The sequence below is a fragment of the Anabrus simplex genome, chromosome X (genome assembly GCF_040414725.1).
Source record: "Anabrus simplex isolate iqAnaSimp1 chromosome X, ASM4041472v1, whole genome shotgun sequence".
NCBI lineage: Eukaryota > Metazoa > Arthropoda > Insecta > Orthoptera > Tettigoniidae > Anabrus > Anabrus simplex.
The window spans coordinates 187,813,415-187,838,480 of NC_090279.1; the positions used below are offsets into that span (position 1 = coordinate 187,813,415).

General features: G+C 38.1%; 1 protein-coding gene across 7 annotated transcripts in view; it reads right to left on the reverse strand.

Annotated features, from left to right (window-relative positions):
* The window catches only part of LOC136885883 (myotubularin-related protein 3), a 339,670-nt gene that overhangs the window by 21,511 nt on the left and 293,093 nt on the right, over nucleotides 1-25,066 (reverse strand). For 5 of the 7 annotated variants that reach the window (XM_067158568.2, XM_067158567.2, XM_067158565.2 and 2 more), the window contains 2 exons: nucleotides 11,516-11,623; nucleotides 5,695-5,885 (listed from right to left, as the gene is read on the reverse strand). In XM_067158568.2, the coding sequence (XP_067014669.2) occupies nucleotides 5,695-5,885; nucleotides 11,516-11,623 (299 nt within the window). Of the gene's footprint in view, nucleotides 1-717; nucleotides 943-5,694; nucleotides 5,886-11,515; nucleotides 11,624-25,066 lie in introns of all 7 variants that reach the window. The other 2 variants (XR_010861633.2, XR_010861634.2) reach the window with 1 other exon arrangement.

Here is a 25,066-nt window from a genome sequence, read left to right on the forward strand (position 1 = left end):
CAATGCTATTTTTATCAAGTAATAAATTAAAATTTGCCAGAACTGTCTCCAAATGGCTCCTGAAATCTCTGGAAAAGTCATTAGTCAGTATCTTTGAAATTAGGTCATTAAATTACTAAAAAACTCCATATCTAGCGACTAGTCTCTAGAATCGATTAGACTGATGTGAATGAACATGAACAAAGCACGGGAGAACGAGAGACTGATAGTCGATATATGCGTCGCGATACACAGGTTTCAATAAACAACGCACATTCGTGCGCATTTCTCGTATTAATGAATGACGATATTTCATTTGAAAGCGGCGAATGAACGAAGGACTTCTGGCTACTGATGTACAAAGCTGAAATAGCAGGGCTGAAAACAAATGTTTGAAGTTCGCCAATTTAAAAAAAAAGCTAAAATCGGGAGTCACCCGCCTAAATCGGGAAAGTTGACAGGTATGTGCTGTCAAAGAGCTCCTGATTATTCACACAACTTGGAATAACCTGATCACTGACAAAACTGCTTTCAGTTTGTCACATAGGCTGGTAGTAGATTACAAGCCACAAGTGAACACTATTTTGTTTGAAAACAGTGCTCACGTAGTGGCACTATCACGTTCAGATGATCTAAGTTTATTAACAGGATGTCATTCCTCACATCACAGCAATCTCTGAGTTAATTTGATACAGTCCTAACCAGATAAGGAAATATAATTCTAATCAGACCACTCACCTATCTCTACCAGCAGTTGAATTCTTGGGGACACTTTTGAACTGACTGCTTGAACTCCAGAACATAGAATATGTACAAGCAAGGATAACCTGGCTTCCCTTTCATTCTTGTTTGCAAGACACCTTGTAATTCTCCACACAGAATGCTTACTTCACAAAGCTTGTTGAGTCAATGTCATGGATTCTGGGTGAGGCACCGAATCATTCAGAACAGTCCTTTTCAGAACTAGAATTACAAGCAAAATACCAGCTCTCAGAAGGGATATATTAGTCTCTTCTTATGGGATTTTTCTTTTTCTTTTAAAGGATGGGTAATTACAACCCGGTCTTCACATTCAGAAAAAGGAACACTAGCTCTGGTCTACCCAACAACAGGGGTGGTGGTGGTGGTTGTTAGTTAGTAGAAATAACTAATAGGTTACTTTGTGTATTTCTCAATTTGTAGTTAGTGGTGCAGCTGTACAATAGCACAAATCATTAGCATTTATTCATTACATTTATGATCAACTATTATTAACAATAACATGTATTTACTCACATGTTAGACCTCTCCCACATCTAATTTTTTAACGAGTAAAATATTTTTAAACGGGGCTGCATTCTGGACCCTCCTAAACAAAATAGTGAAATTATCTCTACTAGTCCACTGCCAAACACGTACAGATTTCTGTGATACTTATCTGCACAGATATGTCTCAGAGGTAAGTCAGAAGTATGCAGCTGTCCACATACACTCACACTTAGGCCTAACGATTTGCCAAGAAGCTGACAAAGGCAGCTGGATACACACTGGGCTGCTCTGTTTATGATTGTAAACTTTGGATCCTTGGTAAAGTTATAAAGACTTGAAATTAAGTAGATAGTTAATATGAAATTGTTTGGGCTTCCTATTTTGTTGTGCCTGAAAACTAGTAGCAAGAGAAGATTGCAACAGCAAAAATTGGTTGCTCAAGGGAAGATAACAGTTCTGCATTTGCTATGTGAGCTAAAATTTGAGCCTACGAATTAGAATAGCATTTTAAGGATGGATGAGTAAAATTGCAAGCTCCTTTGGATAGTAAAACCAAATACCCTGAATGAAACCATGGTCATGAGAGAATTGATTCCACCCCATGATCAACTACCTACTTTATCGCTACAGGTCGAAATTACAAGGATCTGGAATTCACTATCGCTATCTCTGCACATTTATTTTAATTTCCCAACAACAAGGTAATGATCTAAACAGATGAGAATAACATCTAAGGTCAATGGAATGCCATCAGACATCCCAATTTGATTTTGAAAGTATAAATAAGCAAGTCAAATGTAATCAACTGCTTCCAGTTTCACATTCATATGTTACATTTCAATTTCTGCTGCCATTTAAACAGACACTGGGATGGGTTTAAAGTAACTGTTGAGGAATGTGAAAACAGAGAGGTAAGGAAACTAAGGAGGAGGTGCAGGCTGGAAAGAAATAGTTAGGAATGACTGTGGAAATAAGGAGAAATTGAAGGGACTTACTATGAAATTAAATCTAGCTAGGAAGTCAGCTAACGATAACATCATGGCAAGCATAATTGACAGTCGTACAAATATTAGTAAAAAATGGAAGGGTATGTACAGGTACTTTAAGGCAGAAACAGGTTCCAAGAAGGACATTCCAGGAATCATTAACACATTCACTGCCAAGCATTCTGAGGAGATTTAAATGCCCTGTGCCAGACATTTCTAAGGGAGGTGAACTGGTTTGACATAGTTACAAATAAAAGTACATTTAAAATGAAAGTAGCATACATAATAGCATGAAAATTGTACGTTGCATTCAGTAATGTTTAAAATGAGCTGAAAGTGATTTCTAAGCATAACTTCATTGAATACAGGAGTAGCAAACATGTTTGTTGTCCAGTATATTTCTAACTTAGGCTTTTTTATGATACTGGTCATCCTCCAGCGTCTAAAAAATTTCTGACCTCATCCACAGCAACAGGCCTCCAATTATCATACTTACAGTATTTGGTAAATGGTCTTTCTACTGTGCTCAAATTTTTTCCCCCGCATATCGGTTAGTTTAAGAGAAATTACAGAAATGCCGGCGTGAAAATTAACATGAAGCATGCCATGCAAGATTCATTACTAGGTAATTTACTCATACCGGTGTTCTTCAAATAATTGGGCGTGTGTCCAGGTTAATTCATATCTGAACAGTCATCTGAATCAACACCAGATATATCCTCCGAAAATAAATAGTTAAATATTACTGGACCTACCTCATCAGGTTTAGCACTCGTGACTTCATCAGATGAATCGCTATCACTTTCCTCCACACAAGGCACTAAATCATTTTCCGACTCACAATCAGCATACACTGCTAACATACCCCGTATATTGCTTTCCTGCAATGAATCTGCACTTTTGTACGATTTACAGGCCATTTTACAAGAGCGCAAAGACACTAATTTAGAACAAACATGCAGTTACTCAACAAGTGAAGATAGCATGTGTTCAGGTGTAAACAGGAAGTTACTTTACTAAGAAACGTGGTTCGTATGTTTATCGATTGATACAGTGATCCTTCATTTTGAATTTGTGAATGTTGGACTGTATTTTCGGTGACATTTCTGGGAGCTACAATCAACTATTTGAGCATATGCACTTAAACGTCAATCGACATGTTTGGCACTGCCAGCGCTCTAATTTTAAAACATCGATTGGTGAGCTTGGTGCTGAGCGAGTTAATGAACAAGGGGAGTGTGTATGTGAAGATCCCCAAAAGGCATAAGTATTCAGTCAGCAGTATGTAAAGATTGTTGGTTACAAGGATACTTTCCAGACAGGGGAGGTGGCTAATACTACAGAAGTATTAACATTTACCTATGATAACATTTACAATAAGATACAAAAGTTGAAAACTAGAAAAGCAGCTGGAATTGATAAGATTTTGGGGGATATAGTTAAGACAATGGGTTGGGATAGAGTATCATATCTGAATTACTTATTTGATTATTGTTTGCTTGAAGGAGCTATACCAAATGAATGGAGAGTTGCTATAGTAGACCCTATGTATAAAGGAAAGGGTGATAGACATAAAGCTGAAAATTCCAGGCCAGTCAGTTTGACATGCATTGCATGTAAGCTTTGGGAAAGCATCCTTTCTGATTATATTAGATATGTTTGCAAAATTAATAATTGGTTTGATAGAAGGCAGTTCAGGTTTAGGAAAGTTTACTCCACTGAAGCTCAACTTGTAGGATTCCAGCAAGATATAGCACGTATCTTGGATTCAGGAGGTCAAATGGACTGTATCGCGATTGACCGATCTAAGGCATTTGATAGGGTAGATCATGGGAGACTACTGGCACAAATGAGTGCAATTAGACTGGACAAAAGAGTGACTGAATGGTTGGCTATATTTCTACAAAATAGATCTCAGAAAATTAGAGTAGATGAAGCTTGTGATAATGAAGAGAAGAATTCCTCAAGGCACTATTATTGGACCTCAATGTTTTAAATGATATGGGTTAAAGAAGTGGAATAAAAAATAAGGCTTTTTGCGGATGATGTTATTCTGTATAGAGTAATAAGTTACAAGATTGCTAGAAACTGCAAATTGACCTTGATATTTGTGAGATGGACAGTAGAAACGGGTATGATGATAAACGGGGTTAAAGGTCAAGTTGTAAGTTTCACAAATAGGAAAAATCCTCTCAATTTTAATTACCACATAGATGGGGTGAAAGTTCCTTTTGGGGATCATTGTAAGTACCTAGGTGTTAATATAAGGAAAGATATTCATTGGGGTAATCACATAAATGGGATAATAAATAAAGGGTACAGAACTCTTCACATGGTTATGATGGTATTTAAGGGTTGTAGTAAGGATGTAAAGGAGAGAGCATATAAGTGTCTGTGACATTAGTAGACTAATAAGTTTGAGTGATATCTTTAAAAATAGAAAAGTATGAAGATAAGTTGGATTACAAGAGGACAAAATTGGAGCAAATATTCGTTTATAGGAAGGGGATTTAGGGATTGGAATAACTTATCAAGGAAGATCTTTAACTAATTTCTAATTTCTTTGCAATCATTCAAGAAAAGGCTAGGAAAACAAGATAGGGAATCCGCCAACTGGGTGACTGCCTTAAATGCAGATCAGTAGTGATAGACTGATATTGATTCTGAAAAAGAGAACTTTAGTCGTAAAGTCACCTGCTGAAATCAAGGAATGCCAGAATGTTGGGCGACTTTATGGCCATACATGCACAGGCATATCTGAAGAGACTGGATTGCACAGACTTACCTTAAACGAAGCCTGTGCGTAAATGGGGCCCTTTAACGAATTGTTCAGAGATAACACAAGATGGGATTACTGCAGGCTGGTGGCAAATGAAAACCAGATGAGATGTGGAAAGTAAACAACTGTCCACTGAAACTGTGTGCAAGTGAATAGTTCAGGATGGGAAAGGATTATGCCAGAAACCATACACCATCTTTAAAAATAACATGGATTATTATGTGCATTACATGGATCAGAAGATGGTGTACTATAAGAAAATGTTAATGCAAGAGGTGATAACGGCAAAGGAAGCGAGACGGAGATAAGATGAATGAACTATAACATGTAAATATACTGTCTAAGAAACACATAAAATTTTAAAACGAGAAATAATTTTAATTCAAATATTCCAGCTCTAAACATTCGCATCGAATTTACTGTATGTGGCACGGTTACCCGAAGTGTGGTAGATTTATCACTTCAGAAGATATGTAATGATTTATACTAGCATTTTTCAAGCAGAATAATAAATTAATTGTCTCAATGTATTTTCAAGTATATTAGAAGTGTAAATGGACTAAATGGAAAATAAGCATGCAATACTCTTCAAAATTTTCCAGCTTTAAAAATCTGAAAAAAAAAAGAGGGGGGTCTTTTAAAGGAGTACGTATGGTATTTCCCCCCTCCCCATCCCAATGAAGGGAGAAAGAGGCAACTTACCTGCAGTGGTGCTTGCGCCGGCCAAGCCAGAATTCTGTGTCACAACCCATACAACGATTCACAGCATGATCAGGCACCCACAACGTTGGGCCTGCTTCCCGCTCCTCCACCGCCTCCCAAGATACATCAGACGGTAATGACTCTCCTGCCGAAGGCTGCTCACCACTGCACATAGACTCTGGTAACGACCCCTGCAACATTTAGGGTTTACTCACTATAACTACACATACGGATGTGAATGATCAAATGAGGAAAAGAAAAGCACACACCAGTTTAAATCGAACTTCAGCACAACTTTCCCTCTGTTACATAGGGTTGCACTTACCTAGATACAGTACAGTGGAAACTCGATTCTCCGTTTTTGGAGGGACCACGGGGGAAAAAAAAAAAAAAAAAAACTTACAACATGGGAAACTGAAAATCCGGGAATGAATGAAAACCATCAACAATTTGACTAAACATCACAAGAATGAAATATGTATAATTATAATCTTACAAACATTCCTAAACCAAAGTACAGTTCTAATGGTCCTTCGCCTACCAAACGACCACTGCTCAGCCCGAAGGCCTGCAGATTATGAGGTGACGCATGGTCAGTGCGACGAATTCTTGGCTCTCTAGATCGGGGTTGCCATCTCACCATTAGATAGCTCCTCAAAGGTAATCACAGAGTCTGAGTGGACTTGGAACCAGCCCTCATATCCAGATAAAAATGCCTGACCTGGCCGGATATAGAATCCGGGCTCTCTGGGTGAGAGGCAGGCAAGTTAGACGGCGGGATCGGCTTCAAACAATTACCAGTATGCGAGTTAAGATCTCGTTAGTTTCCTGTGAAAAGTTCTTTCAGTTCAGCAACTTTGATCAGCCAAAAATCTTAATATGCCAAGCCAAACAACAATTGACCACAAGTAGTTTTTAAATTCTATAATCTAATAAAATGAAGCACATTAGATATGAAAGCGCCCAACATGATGACAAAATCACTTATTTTCTTAATATTTCATTGTAATTTGGTAACAGTATACTGTTCGTAATCAGTTTCTGGAAATCTTGTAACGCGTAAATTAGGCCTACATCGACTTTAAAAGGTTATGTTGAACTCGAGAATATGGTTTTGAATGTAAGTAACGATCCTCAAAATTTCTTGAATACATTATCTTCAATTATGCCCATCACTAATCACAATAAAATTAGAAACAGAAAAAATATCATCAAAACTTCAGAAATTACGATTATTCCTCACCTTGAGCTCAGCTGGAAAGTGCGTTTGCTGCACAAGTCATTACAAGTGGGAAAATGAAACAGACTTTTTACATGTAATGTGCGTAGATAAAACAACTGCGGTTTGTATGACATAACACAAAAGCGTAAAATTCCCAGTCATATATTAGGACCAAAGCAGTAATAGGCAATCCATACACATCGCATGGCTCTATGTATGTAGGGTGCACCATCTGTTTTGGTCTTGATAACATAATCGTATAAGATAATATTAAAATACTAAATTTGTGTGAAGGAGCAGTTTTGACTCCTGCCTGAATACAGTGCCCCGAGGGAAGAGCCGAAAACCTGTTTGGTGATACAATCGAAAAAAAGTAAAAATATAAACATTTGATCAAAATTCTGGCCAGGATACCCTGCTATGGTAATGGAGTAGACCGTACTGCCAGCAACTCAACGTCAAGTGCTGGGCGGCAGAAAATAATCTGACACCCTAAGGGAGACAACTGCTTCGAGCGGATGAGCTCCTTTAGGAAGCTGATGGCCCTTAGTGAAGGAAATGTCACTAAAATCCATCAAATGAAGGAGTCAACAGCTCCAATGGCGAAGGAGGACAACAAATCTCAACAGCACAGGAGGTGGAAGAACTGCCTTTAAAACTTAAATCCAGACATGTTTATTCTCGCAGCGAGCGGTGTTGTGGTCAGCGTCTGTACACCATGTGAGGTGCGGCTGAGAAATAAACTCAACGGCTCACAACCGTAGTTTTAATCTTGCAAACCGTCCAAGAAAGTCAAGTAACCTATGCACGATGCAAAGTTACAAAATAACTACTCCAGGTGGTAATCAGAAACATCAATCCACCACGGCAGTATGCCGTGCAACTGGACCTAAGGATTCTGGAGAACCCAGAACAGCAAGCAAAAAGGAGTTGGAGCCTTCTACTGAAATTTTTACAAGAAATTTCTACAAGAAATTTTTACAAGACATTCAAAGAGGAAACAACTAAATATCAACCACCCAGTCTCTGTTTTAAAGATGAAAATGGAAAAGTTGAACTAAACAAGGACAATTGTGAAATTTTGGGATGTTATTTTGAAAAACTACTGAACTACAAAGAACCTGAAGAAAGATTAGAATTCAGTCAACCACAAACAAAAGCTAGCCCCTCAGACCCACCAGTGAGAACGAAATATGACATAATCCAAAGTCTGAAAAACAATAAGACTGCAGGGGAAGATTTGATTGTTGCAGAACTGTAGAAAGAAGCAGTCAGTCAAGCAAGACAGGAACTGACAAACATAATACAAGAAATATGGCGAATGGAGAAAATTCCTGATGATTGGAGGAACCCACTGATGCACCCATTATATAAGAACGGTGACAAAACAGATGTGAACAATTACAGATGAATCTCCCTAGTAGCAGTTACATTTAAAATACTGTCAAGAGCTCTTCATAATAGAACTGAACCAATAATAGACAAACAAATTGGAGAATACCAAGGTGGGTTCAGAAAAGGCAGATAAAGTGCAGAACAGATTCTAAACCTGTAAACTATAATATAAGACAGGGTTACAGAGAAGGGACTTCAAAAAAGCGAACGATTCAGTAGACAGAATTTTGCTACCAAACATTTCAGAGGAATTTGGAGTTGACACAAAAATCAATCAATATAATTAGCCAAACTCTGACTGAAACAAAGTCCAGAGTGAAATTTATGGGAGAGATCAAGATAAATTTGAAATTAAAACCGGTGTCAGGCAGGGAGATAGGCTTTCCCCGATTCTTTTGAATATCGCCCTGGAAAAGGTAATAAGAGTATGGGAAGAAAGACTTACAGAAAGGTTACTCCATCATGAAAAGATTAGGTTCAAAGCACAAAGGGGTTGGTGTAAACTGTTTGGCCTTTGCTGATGACATAGCAATCCTCCCTGGAAGTATAGAGACTGCCTTAGAGCAAATCAACCTTCTGAAAGAAATAGCAGGAAAAGTTGGACTTCAGATATCTTTTGAGAAGACTAAATTCATGTCAAATATTAGGGATTCACCTACAGCGCTAAAAACAGAGTACGGGAAAATCAACAAGGTTAATAACTTTAAATACCTAGGTGAAATAATTTAAGTTAATGGACTCTATAATGAAGCAAACAGATCAGAGCAAGAAAACTGGAACTAGCATACCAACTCACTGAAGATACCTACAATAAGAAGAATCTCTCAAGGAAAACTAAAATCAAACACTACAACACAGTAATCAAACCAGAGAGTCTGTATGCCAAAGAATGCATGTTCTCTATGGAAACTGGTGAAATAGAAGAGATAGAGAAAAAAGAAAGGAAAATAGAGGAAAATTTGGGGACCATTAAAAACTAAGGAAGGAGAGTTTAGACATAGAAGGAATAAAGATCAATACAAGGATGAAGAAAGTGAAGGATGATAGACACAATCAGAAAGAGGAATTAAAATTTTTTGGTCACATAATGAGGATGGATAACAGTAGATTGACAAAACGGATGCTTAACCATATTTATAAGAGCAAGAATAGCAACCAGTGGATCCAACGAGTAAAAAAAGGATATGACAGATTGGAATAACAGACAATGGAATACAAGAGAGAACAACTTTCAGAAGACTGATACAAAATTTCAATGATTTCCAGGAGAAGGAAAAGAGGAAAGGTAATAACATCTGGACACAAGAGAGGAGGAAACAGCAAAGTGAAAGGATGAAGAACTATTGGAAGTCAAGAAAAGAAGGATTAAGGTTAATGCACAGGGTTACTTTCCGTGGTCCTTAAGATGGCCAAAATCAAAGAAAGAAGAAAAATTTAACCCTTGACATAATGTGGACATTTTACTAGTAGGCTACGAACATCTGACGAAACTCATTCCGTTTTCAAGTAGAGCTGTCGAAATGCACCCTGACTCCATCCAATTGTGGCCACTCTTTGCTTTATGATTTGCGAGGATTTTCTAAACAATACCACCCGAATGCGATGCTAAGACGGTCCCTTACGCAAGTTCACCGCCGATCGCTTTTCCTGTACAGTACTTGGTTTAATTTATCGCAATAACGTGGCGTTAACACCAAGATCCATAAGTATGCCATAGCAGTCCTTTCGCGAGATACAGTTTTGTGAAAAATGCTTTATCGACGATTTAGCATTGTTGAGACGGAAATTTATGGACTGTTGATCCGGGAAATCGTTTCTTCGATGAACAGTTAATGCAGGATTTTTACAACGTGATTTGATTAGGATGCTCACGGAACCACGTAATTTGAACAAATAATCCGGGAAAACGTAGTTTCAGGGAACGGATAATCAAGGTTCCAGTACACAAAACTTATTGAGGATTCTGACAGAAGTAGTGGTTTATTGACAATAAACACACAAAAATTCCACCCAGATATTGTACAGTTGATAAGAGGGTTACATGTCTTCAGACACTTTTCTAGTCCTACAATTTTTCCCTAATAGCAAGTGAACTCAAAATTTCCATCTGTGTACCACAAAGTTCAACATGTAGACACTTGGATATCAAAATCAGAAAATCATTTGCATGAAGCGCTTCATTAAACGATGACGAGAGATTATGGGGAAAGGGGACAACCGGAAGCTGCAGAAATGTGGATCTCGAGCAAGATGACCAAAACAAGTTGGACAGAAAAGAAAACCAATATACATATCTTCAAGGTTAGTGAAGGAAAAGAGAGGACTCTTGAAAGAAGTTGAAAAGAGGAATATTACGTTCGTAGGACACATGTTAAGACAGCTAGTTTTTGGAAGAGATAACTGAAGGAAAGATACTGGGGAAGAAAGGAAGAGGAAGACCAAGAAATAAATTCATAAAGAGCAGGATGGGTTTCAAGAGTAATGAACTGAAGAGAGCAGCCAAAAACAGTGACAATCCTTTGTTAATCATCATCTCAAGATTCTGTGCCTGGACCTCTTAATTTTTCTTATTTTTAGTAATAATTTTGGTTTGTCTGCTAAATGATGTCCTCAGTTTAGACAAACGTACATGATTTTCTATGGAGATAATACTGCAACAAATGACGTCCATTAATGCAAGAGGATATTGAAATACTGCACAAAAATTGTTTATATTAAACTGACATTAAACATTACGAAAAATAATTATAAGAAGGCCAGGACACTTGACATACTAAACCTTCAATCCTGGGCAATCCATTACAACGAATCTTCAATGGCAAGTTCTAAGTATAAATGCTCATTCTCGCACAGAACCGTCATGTAAAGAGTATTAAAAGACAATGGTACTATTCCTCTGTGTGTTTAGAAGAATTCACATTGGCTTAGATTTGCTTTAAGTCGCACCGACACAGCGAAGTCTTATGGTGACGATGGGATAGGTAACGCCTAGGAGTGGGAAGGAAGCGGCTGTGGCATTAATTAAGGTACCTGGTGTGAAAATGGGAAACCGTAGAAAACTAAATATTGCCTTCAAAATTAAAGAGAACTATATATTTTTCCCTTCATCTACAGTACTTGCATGTTACTTGGTCACATTCCAAACAAGCCAACAAGTATTTTTGTGAGAATCAATCTGCATGCAGATACTGTCCAACCACTTACCACATCATCAGGCCTATCAGCAGTGTTATGATTACAGTGGTGGCACACTTGTTGGATCAGGGCAAGTCGTGTAGTGTGTAGTTCTCTCTGCAGCGACTCTTCTTTCGCCTACAACAGAACGAAACTATTTTGAACATAATAACCATAAGCTAAAATCAGCTGAGCAGCTTCACTTATATATAAATACACACATTTCTTTAAGTTCATATACAATGCATAGGCAGTGACTTCTGAACATCTGAAGACACATTTGTAAAAATATCAGACCATAAATCTGAGATTCAAAAGACTGCAACTTGTTTTTGTAAAATTAATATAAAAATTATTAATAAGTGTGTGATGCTATCCAGTATACCATACCTTAAATTGTGTGACAAAACTTTACACTACGAAAGAAAAATGTTAACAGGGCGAGAAATACTGATTTTTAGATTTGAACGCCATCTGTTAGCCATGATGAAAGCAGTGATAGTGACGTCACCATACAGAAAAAATCTTCAAAAGAACTTTGGGAACAGGCCGTGCAGTCCAACAAAACCACCACGTACTCTTACACGATGAAAAAGTAGATTTTTTGGCATCACTTTAATAAGTATTTTCTGGGTTTTGTGCTAATGGTACAGCTATGATTCTTGTAACATATAAAAAGCAGTATATTCTGAGCTGTTTATGACCATGTAGTACTACTTTTCTTTTATAGGATGTGTGAAATGAATAAAAATTTGGACAGACACATTTTTTTGTATAAGTTACTTCAGGTACACATTTCTCAGTTGTTTTTTTAATTCAAATACTCTCAAATTTTGTTCACATACAGGGAATAGACGTTGGCAGATGAGTAACCACTTTGTTTCATTATTACTGGGACAGAATGCAAGAAAAAAATTCCGAACGCTTTCTTTTCAAATTTATTCAAAAACATTTATCAATTTTTCTCTTCCCAATCCAGGAAATGAAAATAGGTTAACGTTCAAGTACTCCATTAGGCAAGTTAATGTACAAAAAATTAGCCCTCTATCTTAAATGGTTTCATAGTTATTGGTACCTAAACACGAAACATGAGTATTAATGGGAAACAGCTGGCAAAGTTAAAAGTATATTTTTCAGAGAGTTACCTGTATTTTAGAACATCCCAACTGCAAAATCATGATCTTTCTCCAGTTCTGATTCTTCCCTCTTCCTATTTATATTCCTATATCTCATCCTGGCCTCTTTGGTGATCTGTTCAGCATACTTTTCGGCATCTCGTGCTCTCCACCTTGTCAACAGTGAGGACACTATTTTTCATGTTAGGTCCACATTTTATCCCCAAGTTCTTCAATACATACATTCCAGCTGTTACAACTCCATTGAAACAGATTACTGCATCTAAAACACTCATCTTGAGAGTATCATGCCCAACGAGAACATTTTTTGGTGCTCATCCCCAAATACAATGGTTCAAACTTACATTAGGATTCTGAGTGCCAAAATGTAAGCCAGGATTACCAACCAAGGAATTCATGCATTTTTCAAGATGCTAAACAAGGGACCTTCTGTGTTATGTTTAATGATAACCAACAGTACACTGATGACATTTAAAGTCAAAGACGCTTGGGACGCTTATTTAGAAAAAACGAATTTAAGGTATTTTTAGATGTCTAAACCCCAACAAACTATATATATTTGGATTCAGAAAAGAATGAAGAATTTTATGGTGCCATTATCAAAAAATCGATTTTTTCATCATGTAAGAGTACGTGGTGTCCTTAGCCGCAATGGGAATTTAACATTGGCGACTTAAGGTATGGTTCCTTCAATAAAGTTCCTGCATTGTCTTGTTTTACCAAAATATGAAATAACCACCTTGTGCATCAAGATAGTTCATGTTTACAATTATAGACATAATTTAAAGGGCTGTATATTTTATACCTGGTAATTTTAACTAAAGAGCCCGGACATAGCGCTGTGAGGCAAGGGAATCAAACGTGACTGATGTTATCCGTTACAACTGGCGGAGATATGGAGCGAGAAAAGATGGTTGTAGATATCTGTAACTCTTTCCCTAATGGTGCTAATATGAAATACCAGAGGCACTCTACTACTGTTAGAAGTATGACAATTTCCTCAGAGGAAAAAGAGAGTAAATGAAGAATAATACTCCTGAATATTTATCCAATTGTTTTAATATGCAACGCTCAACTCCTTTATCTAGTGAAAGAGTCAGATTTTCTTAAATCCTGATATATTATCAGAGTACTATACCCCATTTTCCAATAGATTTTCTTGAAATTCAATAAACTAGGGGACCCATGTGAGAAATCTTGCATGTTCATAAAGTATGTGGTGGAGTAGCTTCCTGGTGAACTACTGGTAAACTAAGGAATATACAAATCAGTACAATATTAGGCAGTCTTTCTTACCACTTAATGCAATCTTTGATTTTTGAACATTTATGGTATCCACTTGAACAGAAGCAAATGCAAGTGCATCATCAATAATAATTGCTTCTACTTCTACAGTTTTCGGAGACACCGAGGTGCCGGAATTTTGTCCTGCAGGAGTTTTTACGTGCTGATAAATCTACCGACACGAGGCTGACGTATTTGAGCACCTTCAAATACCACCAGACTAAGCCAGGATCGAACCTGCCAAGTTGGGGTCAGAAGGCCAGCACCTCAACCATCTAAGCCATTCAGCCAGGCAAGTGCATTATTATACCGATGAATGTTCCGGAAGTAAATTTTGGTTTTACTATCATTCTTTTCTTAACTGTTAATTACAGCACATTTTGACATAAAACAGGTGCCTCAGCGGCCAAAATGTGAAGTGGACAGCAATGATGGTGCATATTTTCCTACTACAACAATATTTGCAAATCGCACAATTCGTACAATTTTTTAAACTCTTATTTTAAATAAATTATCGATATTTATGAAATGAGAGTGCAATTCATCACTGCTAGTGTCTATTCGCCTTCTTTTGAATGCTCATTTGTCACGATCAAAAGGGATCTATACTACTGAAATAATATAAATGATGCTGTCTTATAACTTCAAAGTTCATAAAGTAACTAATTTGTAAGCTAGAAACTTCTGATGTTCACAAAAATGATTGCAAATTTACCCCCTATCAAAACATAAAATAAACAAAAAATGAAATGTTCTGACTTAAGTTATGGTTTCCTGGAGAGAGTCACATACTGTACATATACACAGAGACTATTAGCAGATAGTTATGAACATCAAAGACATAGGGCCGATTGCAAAAACGGTGTTTAGACGATGTCTACGGTTAAACAATGCCTAAGTATGACTGCCGCAATGCAGAGACGTTATTTATCACTTAGACACTGGCTAAAACCGATGTTCAACTGGCCATGTTTAAACACTACCGAGAACACTGTTTAACCTAAAATGAGGAGTGAATCACAATCAGAGGTTATGTACCATGAAATATGGAATTTGTATTATCATGCTGAAACGATTCCGGGAAGAAAGTTTAGAATACCAATATAAATGGTCCGTTATTGGACATTATAAATTTTCCAGCTAACTCATTCCTGGTTGCCAGCGTTTCGCCCTCATGTGCTAGGCTGGGCTCATCAGTTGGTACCTAGCACACTTACCAAGACGCTGGCTAGTGCATACCGGGGAGGCCACTGCGTAGGCTAATTGTAGCCACCGGCAGTGCCAATGCACTATGAGATACTTTGTCTCATTATCAAAAATTGATGCCTGCTTGGCCATCAGATGATATAGATGTTGATTCCCATAGGGAATCTGAAATATTTGTTCCGAATGAGTAAATTTATAATACCAATATAAATGGTCCGTTATTGGACATTATAAATTTTCCAGCTAACTCATTCCTGGTTGCCAGCGTTTCGCCCTCATGTGCTAGGCTGGGCTCATCAGTTGGTACCTAGCACACTTACCAAGACGCTGGCTAGTGCATACCGGGGAGGCCACTGCGTAGGCTAATTGTAGCCACCGGCAGTGCCAATGCCTCCCCGGTATGCACTAGCCAGCGTCTTGGTAAGTGTGCTAGGTACCAACTGATGAGCCCAGCCTAGCACATGAGGGCGAAACGCTGGCAACCAGGAATGAGTTAGCTGGAAAATTTATAATGTCCAATAACGGACCATTTATATTGGTATTATAAATTTACTCATTCGGAACAAATATTTCAGATTCCCTATGGGAATCAACATCTATATCATCTGATGGCCAAGCAGGCATCAATTTTTGATAATGAGACAAAGTATCTCATAGTGCATTGGCACTGCCGGTGGCTACAATTAGCCTACGCAGTGGCCTCCCCGGTATGCACTAGCCAGCGTCTTGGTAAGTGTGCTAGGTACCAACTGATGAGCCCAGCCTAGCACATGAGGGCGAAACGCTGGCAACCAGGAATGAGTTAGCTGGAAAATTTATAATGTCCAATAACGGACCATTTATATTGGTATTATAAATTTACTCATTCGGAACAAATATTTCAGATTCCCTATGGGAATCAACATCTATATCATCTGATGGCCAAGCAGGCATCAATTTTTGATAATGAGACAAAGTATCTCATAGTGCATTGGCACTGCCGGTGGCTACAATTAGCCTACGCAGTGGCCTCCCCGGTATGCACTAGCCAGCGTCTTGGTAAGTGTGCTAGGTACCAACTGATGAGCCCAGCCTAGCACATGAGGGCGAAACGCTGGCAACCAGGAATGAGTTAGCTGGAAAATTTATAATGTCCAATAACGGACCATTTATATTGGTATTATAAATTTACTCATTCGGAACAAATATTTCAGATTCCCTATGGGAATCAACATCTATATCATCTGATGGCCAAGCAGGCATCAATTTTTGATAATGAGACAAAGTATCTCATAGTGCATTGGCACTGCCGGTGGCTACAATTAGCCTACGCAGTGGCCTCCCCGGTATGCACTAGCCAGCGTCTTGGTAAGTGTGCTAGGTACCAACTGATGAGCCCAGCCTAGCACATGAGGGCGAAACGCTGGCAACCAGGAATGAGTTAGCTGGAAAATTTATAATGTCCAATAACGGACCATTTATATTGGTATTATAAATTTACTCATTCGGAACAAATATTTCAGATTCCCTATGGGAATCAACATCTATATCATCTGATGGCCAAGCAGGCATCAATTTTTGATAATGAGACAAAGTATCTCATAGTGCATTGGCACTGCCGGTGGCTACAATTAGCCTACGCAGTGGCCTCCCCGGTATGCACTAGCCAGCGTCTTGGTAAGTGTGCTAGGTACCAACTGATGAGCCCAGCCTAGCACATGAGGGCGAAACGCTGGCAACCAGGAATGAGTTAGCTGGAAAATTTATAATGTCCAATAACGGACCATTTATATTGGTATTATAAATTTACTCATTCGGAACAAATATTTCAGATTCCCTATGGGAATCAACATCTATATCAAGAAAGTTTAGCCCGACAGCCTCTCTGTGGGTCGCCCGCTGCTAAATCGCAGCAATTGATTTGTAAGGTACGGGGAGGTATAGCTTAAAATAATTTTTAAGCTTTTCAAGAGACTTGTTTCTTGAGACTGACAAAGGGACAGTCCGGTAACTGCCAACAGGAATACAGTTCTTGACATCCTATGTATTTTATTATACGAGGTAATTTCCATGGAATTACAGGACACTTCGACTATGTACATGTCAGAATTACTTGTTCCAATTATCAGAGGGCTGTCACGTACATCAACTGGGAGTGATTCACTTACATTTACTGGCAAGTAAGCACACATAATAGTGAAAACTAAAAAGTAGGTTGTATGTGGTTTATATATATAATCATCGCAATCATTCAGATAAGCTTTCATCAACTTTGAGATAGGAAAAGGCATATGGTAGTGATTGTTTAAAGAGGACTGGGGAAGAACAGCCGTGGCCATAATAACAGCCCTAGTATTTGCCTGGTGTAAAAATAGGGGAACTACGGAAAACAATCTTCAGGGCTGCCGATGATGCGTTTCGAACCTACGATCTGCATCTAAATGGCCTGTACAACACATTACTATTGTTTCATCTTCCCTTCGTCGAAGCTATTTACGACTAGATTACACTCACCATAACGCTGTAATCAAAGCTACACTTTCCCGTACGTTGGCGTGTCGCTTTAGTGTCGATAATATTATGAGATTTAATTTCCACCGAAAGCAATATTCTTATCTGTGGGCAAGTCATGCTCATGCTTAGCCATATTTGAGTAATGTGCAGGAAGACAACAGCTGACTGGCATTCGGTGCGCACACCGACGAATTTTATTGGTTGCGATAAGATACTTCTATCTCCATTTTCAAACCAATATTGAAACTTTAAACGATGCCTAGTTAAACACCGGCTGAACATTGTTTCTGCAATGGAAGATCGTGCTCGATTTATACGTTGTTTAGGCAGACGTTGTCCAAGGTTTAAAGCTAGTCATCGTTTCTGCAATCAGCCCATAGAAGCTAAGAATCAGAATGACAGGTTGTGTGAGCAGGGGGAACAATAAACAGCACATCCAGGATTCAATATGATAGTGGGTTGGTGTATGTATCAATGCTAATGGATGGCATTTCAAACATTTCATTATCCACTGTTCCTATGTGTTTTTTAATGATTATAGTGGTTGAAAATGAATTCTACCATGGAAATAAAGCATTTCCAGACCAGTAACCATATTTTCTTCTGTGTGTGAGGACTGTCCTGAAAGTTTGACCCCACCTTATTGTTACACTCTGTATGTGTGAATAATCCTCACCATCAAATAACCCCTGAAACTAAATTTTGTCTGAGTGCGCGAAGGAATCTGCCGTGGCCTCGATTAATGTACAGCCCCACCCTTTGCCTGGTGCGAAAATGGGAAACCACGAAAAAAACATCTTCATGACTGCCGGCAGCGGGGTTCAAACCCGCAATCTCCCAAATGCAAGTTCACAACTGCGCACCCCGAACTGCACAGCCAACTCGCTTGGTGAGGAGAAAGCTGAGAAGCCCACAGACTAGTGATCTAGTGGTCCCAGAAGTGTGTGCTGTAGCTCCCAGGACCACAAAGAAACTTCAGCAAGGATACTGATGTGTGCCTATTTAGTATTTAGAAATAATACTATAACATCCTCGCATTGTAAGCTTCATTAGCTGCCTATACTCCAGTAGCATTTCAAAATACATTGGCATCTGGTCTGCATTACCAATTTCGTGTAAACAGATAAAAAATTCTATGGAAATTCATCAACTCTTCTTCATAATGGGTTGGGAAATGATGTGCAAAGCTTTATATATATAAAATTAGAACAAAAACTAAGTAATTTCAAAAATATACGAGACATTCTCGGCTAGCCTTATAACACATAATTTAGCTTTCAATCAACACATTTCACTCATGGCCACACATCCAAACTAACTTTTCAGTCACATATTCGCATAACTTATATAGTTTTAGATTTTCTAGAAACAGCTTTTTTTTTGTCTGTAAAATACACCGCGGTTACTGTTTGCGCAAGTCGAGCTTTACTTCCTCCTAATCATATACCGTACTGCAACTCAAAATCATCGCACTTTCTTCCCACAATACGATGACCAATTTGCTCTGCCTCTTCAATGATATGGAGGTTTTCTTCAACCGTGAACCTGTTAACTGTGCTGCAATGGCAAACTACATCACTCCTTATCTTTCCTAATATGCCTCATTTAGGCACTGCCATAAGTTTCTTGTGGTTTCCCAATAATCCGATAACCTTTGGTGGTCTTACTTGGGCAATTAACCTAACATACAGTGTTATTCTCATTCGGGGATTGCCATACAACAAAGCCTACTGAACACTAATTTCATAAAAAAAAATAAGAGGGTAAGAAAAATCTTGAAGAAAAAGACTTTGTACTTGAAGGTCCACTAAAGTGACTGATGATAGCAACTGAGTATTATAGGGCAATAATCGCAGTTCTTAGGAGAAGAGGGTGGTTGTAGTGATTATTTTTTAATTTCTTTAAAAAAAGTAAAAGATTCCATTCCCACTGTATTATATGTCCAAAATCAGAGTAAGGAAGTTAATTGAGTAAAAGCAATCAAAATACTTGTAATGATTACATTCTTAGTCATTTTTACTTGTAAGTGCAGCCAACAGTGTGGTTCGAAACCACTATTTCCCGAATGCAAGCTCACAGTTGTGTGCTCCTAACTCACTCGGTTTACGTGATAATACATATTTCAGTCATTGAAAACCTACAACCTGTTTTCCAGTTAGTGACCGGGTCAGGGATGGAATGAATGAAGCCCCATCTTGCGGTGAGGATAGGAATTGTGCGAGCTGCCAAAGCCTATTGCACTCCTCTGGCGCAATGATTAATGACTGACAGATGAAATGAAATTATAGTGGAGAGTTTTGCTGGAATGAAAGATGACAGGAAAAACTGGAGTACCCGGAGAAAAACCTGTCCCCGCCTCCGCTTTGTCCAGCACAAATCTTACATGGAGTGACTGGAATTTGAAACATGGAACCCAGCAGTGAAAGGCCGACGCGCTGCCGCCTGAGTTACAGAGGCTACACATATTTCAGTCATTATGTATTCCAAATTAAAATGTAAACACTGTAAACTGTATATTTAAATGAAAAATCTTAATTATTGTCAGTATAATTGCGTGAGTTACATCGGAGTTCAGCTTATTACGGAGTGATTCTTGAAAGAATTTTATCACGTAGTGTCCTGCACAAGCGGTGTCTGGATTAGCGTGGAATCGCATGCGAGTACTCGATTCCGCGGGACGTAGCAAACCCGCCTGGCTCTCCACGGCAACCGAGTGATTATGAACGTGCAGTAGAACACTAGAAGTTCAAACTACTCTACGTCCTTTTCGTAATAACACTAAAATAGTTCATTTTTGCAGTTAATGTTTACCTGTCTAATATTATTGTTAATGGCCTGAGGGGAAGAAGTTGAAATTGTATCAATTATTTTTTACGTAGATTCTCATTCCTGCCACCCAGCTAATGAAAATTTCTGGGGAGAACATTGGACTTATTTCTATTATGGTAATATTTTCTTTATTGAAGTTCTTGACACCCAAACGTTCGTATTTTACATTATTTGTTTTTCTATTGCTTTTATAATGCGGCCTTGATAATTATTTAAAATGGTAGTAACATACATATAAGAGCAGAAATCACCCATAATTCCCAAGATCCCTGCCGTGACATAACCTCATTCTCTTGTTCAACAGAGTTTGATAAATCGTATGGAGTGTCAGGGGGTTGTGCAGTACTATTTTGCATGCGCTTTGCAATAGTTCAGCGATACCAAACTGGGAATCAAATTAAGTGGGAGATTATACCCAACCTGAAAAAAAAAAAAAAAAAAGGCTCCAGAGAAAGAATTTTAGGCCCCTGGGATTTGTTGTACCCTGACATCTCATATCTATACTAATAAAACACACAGAATGAAGATTTAATTATTTTCCTTGCAAACATTTTAATATCAGTAATTTCCTTAAGACTCACATTCTGTGAAGTACAGTATTTGTAATTTTACTGATTACTTGTTGAAAAAGTAATTTGTAATTGAGTACAATATTTCGCAGGTAACTGTAATTCAGTCCGATTACTTTCTTCTTGTACTCTTCCCATTACTGTCCAAAATATGACTGCACTTGGGTGAGGAAGCGCTAGTGGATTGTTTTTTTTATCACAGGGAGAAGCAGCGGGCATATTAGTGGATCGAAGCCTCAAATTACCAACAAGGTAAGATGAATTTGCAAGAGCTACAAATCCAAAATCAAACCTCGAAACTACATAAAAATGAACAAACGAACAATACAATAAATATAAATTCCTGGAACAATAGAGCAGGAGGAACCACTGTTATCAGATGGAACGACTGAGCTGTCATACATTTAGTGCACTTCTATACTTGGCGAAAGAACCCAATGACAGAGCACCAGACGTAAACAAGCAGTAGTTCCTGGCATGGCTGAGTGCAATAATTCTTTAAATATGCAATACAAATAATGAGAGTCCCAACCCCTCAAAGAATTAAGATACAGTCAAAACTGGTTAGGACGCTGTTGTGGGGACCGAGAAAAAAAAACTGTCATAATTTTTATTTACAGTTGAACCTGCTTTATACGTAACTCTATTCTGCGTAATTCGTACTTGTACGTAATTTCCTTTAGGTCCCGGCAAAATGTAATTTAAAGGCGTATTATTTAAACCTTATTTATACGTAATCCGTTTATACGTAATTCGCTGTTATACGTATTAAGTGTCAGTGAAATTTCTCTGAGTTTTGCGTAATTGTAATGAGCACGTGCTTTTTTAAAAGAAACTACTGTATTTACGAAGTGTCCACTTTGTCGGCGAAGGCGGAAGTAGAGCGGTCTCGTTTCGGTGTTGAAACAGAACACAAAGAGTTTCGCCGAGTGACATGATTGACACTTACTTATTGGCGGCTTAACAAAGGCCAACCGATCGAGTCCTCTTCGCTCTCTATCTCGCTCCTCCTCTACCTTCGTCGTTTTTGACAGTCACAATGCCACCAAAGATTAAGTTACATTACAAGGAAAGTGAGCGGTTTCGGTGCGGAAACAAAAGAAATTACAGTAAATTTGTTTGAATATGAGAATTTCTTTCGTGGGAACAACAGAGAAGTAAAATGTCCACGGTGCCGGTACGTGGTGTTTACTGTTGAACAGTAGTTTTGTCACTCAGTTGCTTTTGATTAGCCAAGGAGAACAGAAAAAGGAAATGTTATACCCTAGATATAAAAGTAAAATTTATACGAGAAGTGGACGCTAATCCACACAAAACAAAAAGTGAAATTGCTTCAGACTCAGGGATTGCTTATACAATGCTATGTACAGTCATCAGTAAAAAGAAACGCTATTTTGCATAAGTTCTTAAAACTGGGTTCAAAATCAGCAAAGCGCAGCCGTCAGCAAGAAGGAAGGTATGTAGATTTGGAGAAAGCACTTTTCACATGGTTCCAGCAAAAGCGGGCTGCAGCTCTACCAATTAGTGGCGACATGGTGAAGGCAAAGGCGATAGATTTAGCTAAAAAAAAATGAGTATCACTGCTGATTTCAAGGCATCATCAGGATGGTTGCAAGGATTTAAAGATCATCATGGAATCACAGGGAGAACAATTTGTGGTGACTCAAAAGCTGTGGACGATATCGCGTTGCAACACTGGAAAGAAGAGGTTCTGCCGGGTATCATAAGCGATTATCAGCCCCCAAACAACTACAATTGTGATGAGACCGGCCTATTCTACAATTTCCTTCCCAGTAAAACATTAGCGGAAAGAGGTGACTCATGCCATGGAGGGAAGAAAAGTAAAATTCGTGTAACAGTACTTCTCGCCACCAATGCAGATTGATCTGATAAACTTCCTCCACTTGTGATAGGAAAATCGAAGAATCCGAGGTGTTTTAAGGGTGCAAAAACAAAACCTACGGAATATGAATCCAACAGAAATTCTTGGATGACTATGCTTCTAGTGGAACAGTGGTTGAAAAAACTGGACATTAAAATGAAAAAGAAAGAGAAGAAAATCCTTCTTGTTATGGATCAATGTGCAGCACATCCACCTCAAATCGTTCTGGAGAATATCCGAGTGGAATTTTTCCCTCCTAACTGTAACAGTGTTCTACAACCGCTTGATTTGGGTATCATTGCAAATTTCAAAGTGCATTATAGAAAAATGCTGGTTCAACATTTGATAACACTGAGTGATGCAGGAAATGAACCTCTCTCGATTAATTTGCTACAAGCTATGGACTTTATTTCGACTGCCTGGAAGCAGGTGTCATCCTCCACAATCAGCAACTGTTTCAGCTAAGCTGGTGTCTTATTAGAAGAGGCTGCCGCCAATGCTGATTATGGGGACGAAGTTTTGTCTGGCAATGAGCTAACGCTACCGGAGGGTGTAGAATTCGATACTTTTGTGCATTTCGATGGTAATCTGGCTGTATGTAGAGAACTATCGGATGAAGACATTATTGCTGATGCATGTCAACAACGCGGTGGTGATCGACCAGCTACAAGCGATAGCGACAGTGATGGAGATGGAGATAACGACTTAAATCTTGAAACACCTCAACTGAGTGAAGTGTTAAATGCAATCGATGTGTGTAGGCGTTACATCAGTGCTAAAAGTTGTAGTAAAAATGCTTTGAATTCCTTACTAAGTTTGCAAAAGGAGGTTTATACTCTTAATGCAAGGAAAGTGAAACAAGCCAAACTATCTGATTTCTTTAAGGCTGGACCAAGTTCAAAATGATATTTTCTGTCTTAATGTATTTATTATTTGCAAGGATTTACCCATGCAGGTCTATTCCATTGGTTTCTCAGTAAATGTATTTATTATTTGCAAGGATTTACACATGTAGGTCTATTCCATTGGTTTTTCAGTAAATATGTGGTGTATTGTGTAAGTCTGATTTCTAAGTAATTCTCAGTTACAAGTAGATGTTTCTCTTCCCTTTGATATACGTATAAGTCAGGTTCAACTGTATTTATTTACATAGTTTATGCCCACATTGGAGCACTTAAATCAAACCCAAATACATTTATGTTAACAAAGAATTAACTGAAGATTTAGCTTGCATCATCTTCCTTTCCCCTCTTCATTCTGGCCGACCTGGCTGCCCTTTCTTCATCAGATATGACATATTGTTTCTGTTGTACAGTTTTTAATGACAATCTTATTTGTCTGTTCTTGAGAATCCTTTTTTCTTCTCTATTTTAATTTGCTTCACTGTAATATTCAGATCTTCTAAATCATTCTGAACTTCTTTAAACCAATTATTTTTTGTTTTACTTTTCCAAAAGTAATTAAATAGTTGTTTTATTATCCTATTATCATTTAATCTAGAAAGATGACAGAAAAAAATTTATGTTATTAAACTTAAAAGTTAGGTTTGAACGTAAAAATAATTATGATAAAGACAAAGAAACAAGTGTTTACAATTATAATTAATGAAATGAATAAAGAAATAATACACTTAAAGAACACCAAGATAGTAAAACATCAAGGAAAAACGGTTCTTAGAAATGCGAACTATACGTCCGTATTTCCATAAAAAATTTAAAATCATCACCTGTGTGTACGAAACATACCTAAAATATAGACAACTTCTTCTTTCGTTCCAAATTACATGCAATAGTATCGAGTTTGGTAATGCAATCCACACTGTCATTCACGACAAAACCTGATACATAACTCTACACTACGCCCATAGCTTCTACTGCTGCTGGATGCATTGGTAGTGCTGCGCGAATCTCCTCGGTTTCATTTTCATCCTGGGGTTCTTGCTCGTTACTGTCTTTGTCAATCATCAGATGTTCATGAATTTTGTCTACCATCTGCACTTTGCATTGGCAACAATGTCATCACATTCAACATACGCAGCAAAATTCACATCTTCATCTGTCCCAAGCTGGTCACATTCTTCATCTAGATCATCAGTGCTTTCCATTATTTCCACTGAAACTTCATCAGCTGCTGAACGAATGAAGCCCGGTCTGTGGAAAGAGTTTTGAGCTGTGGTCTCATT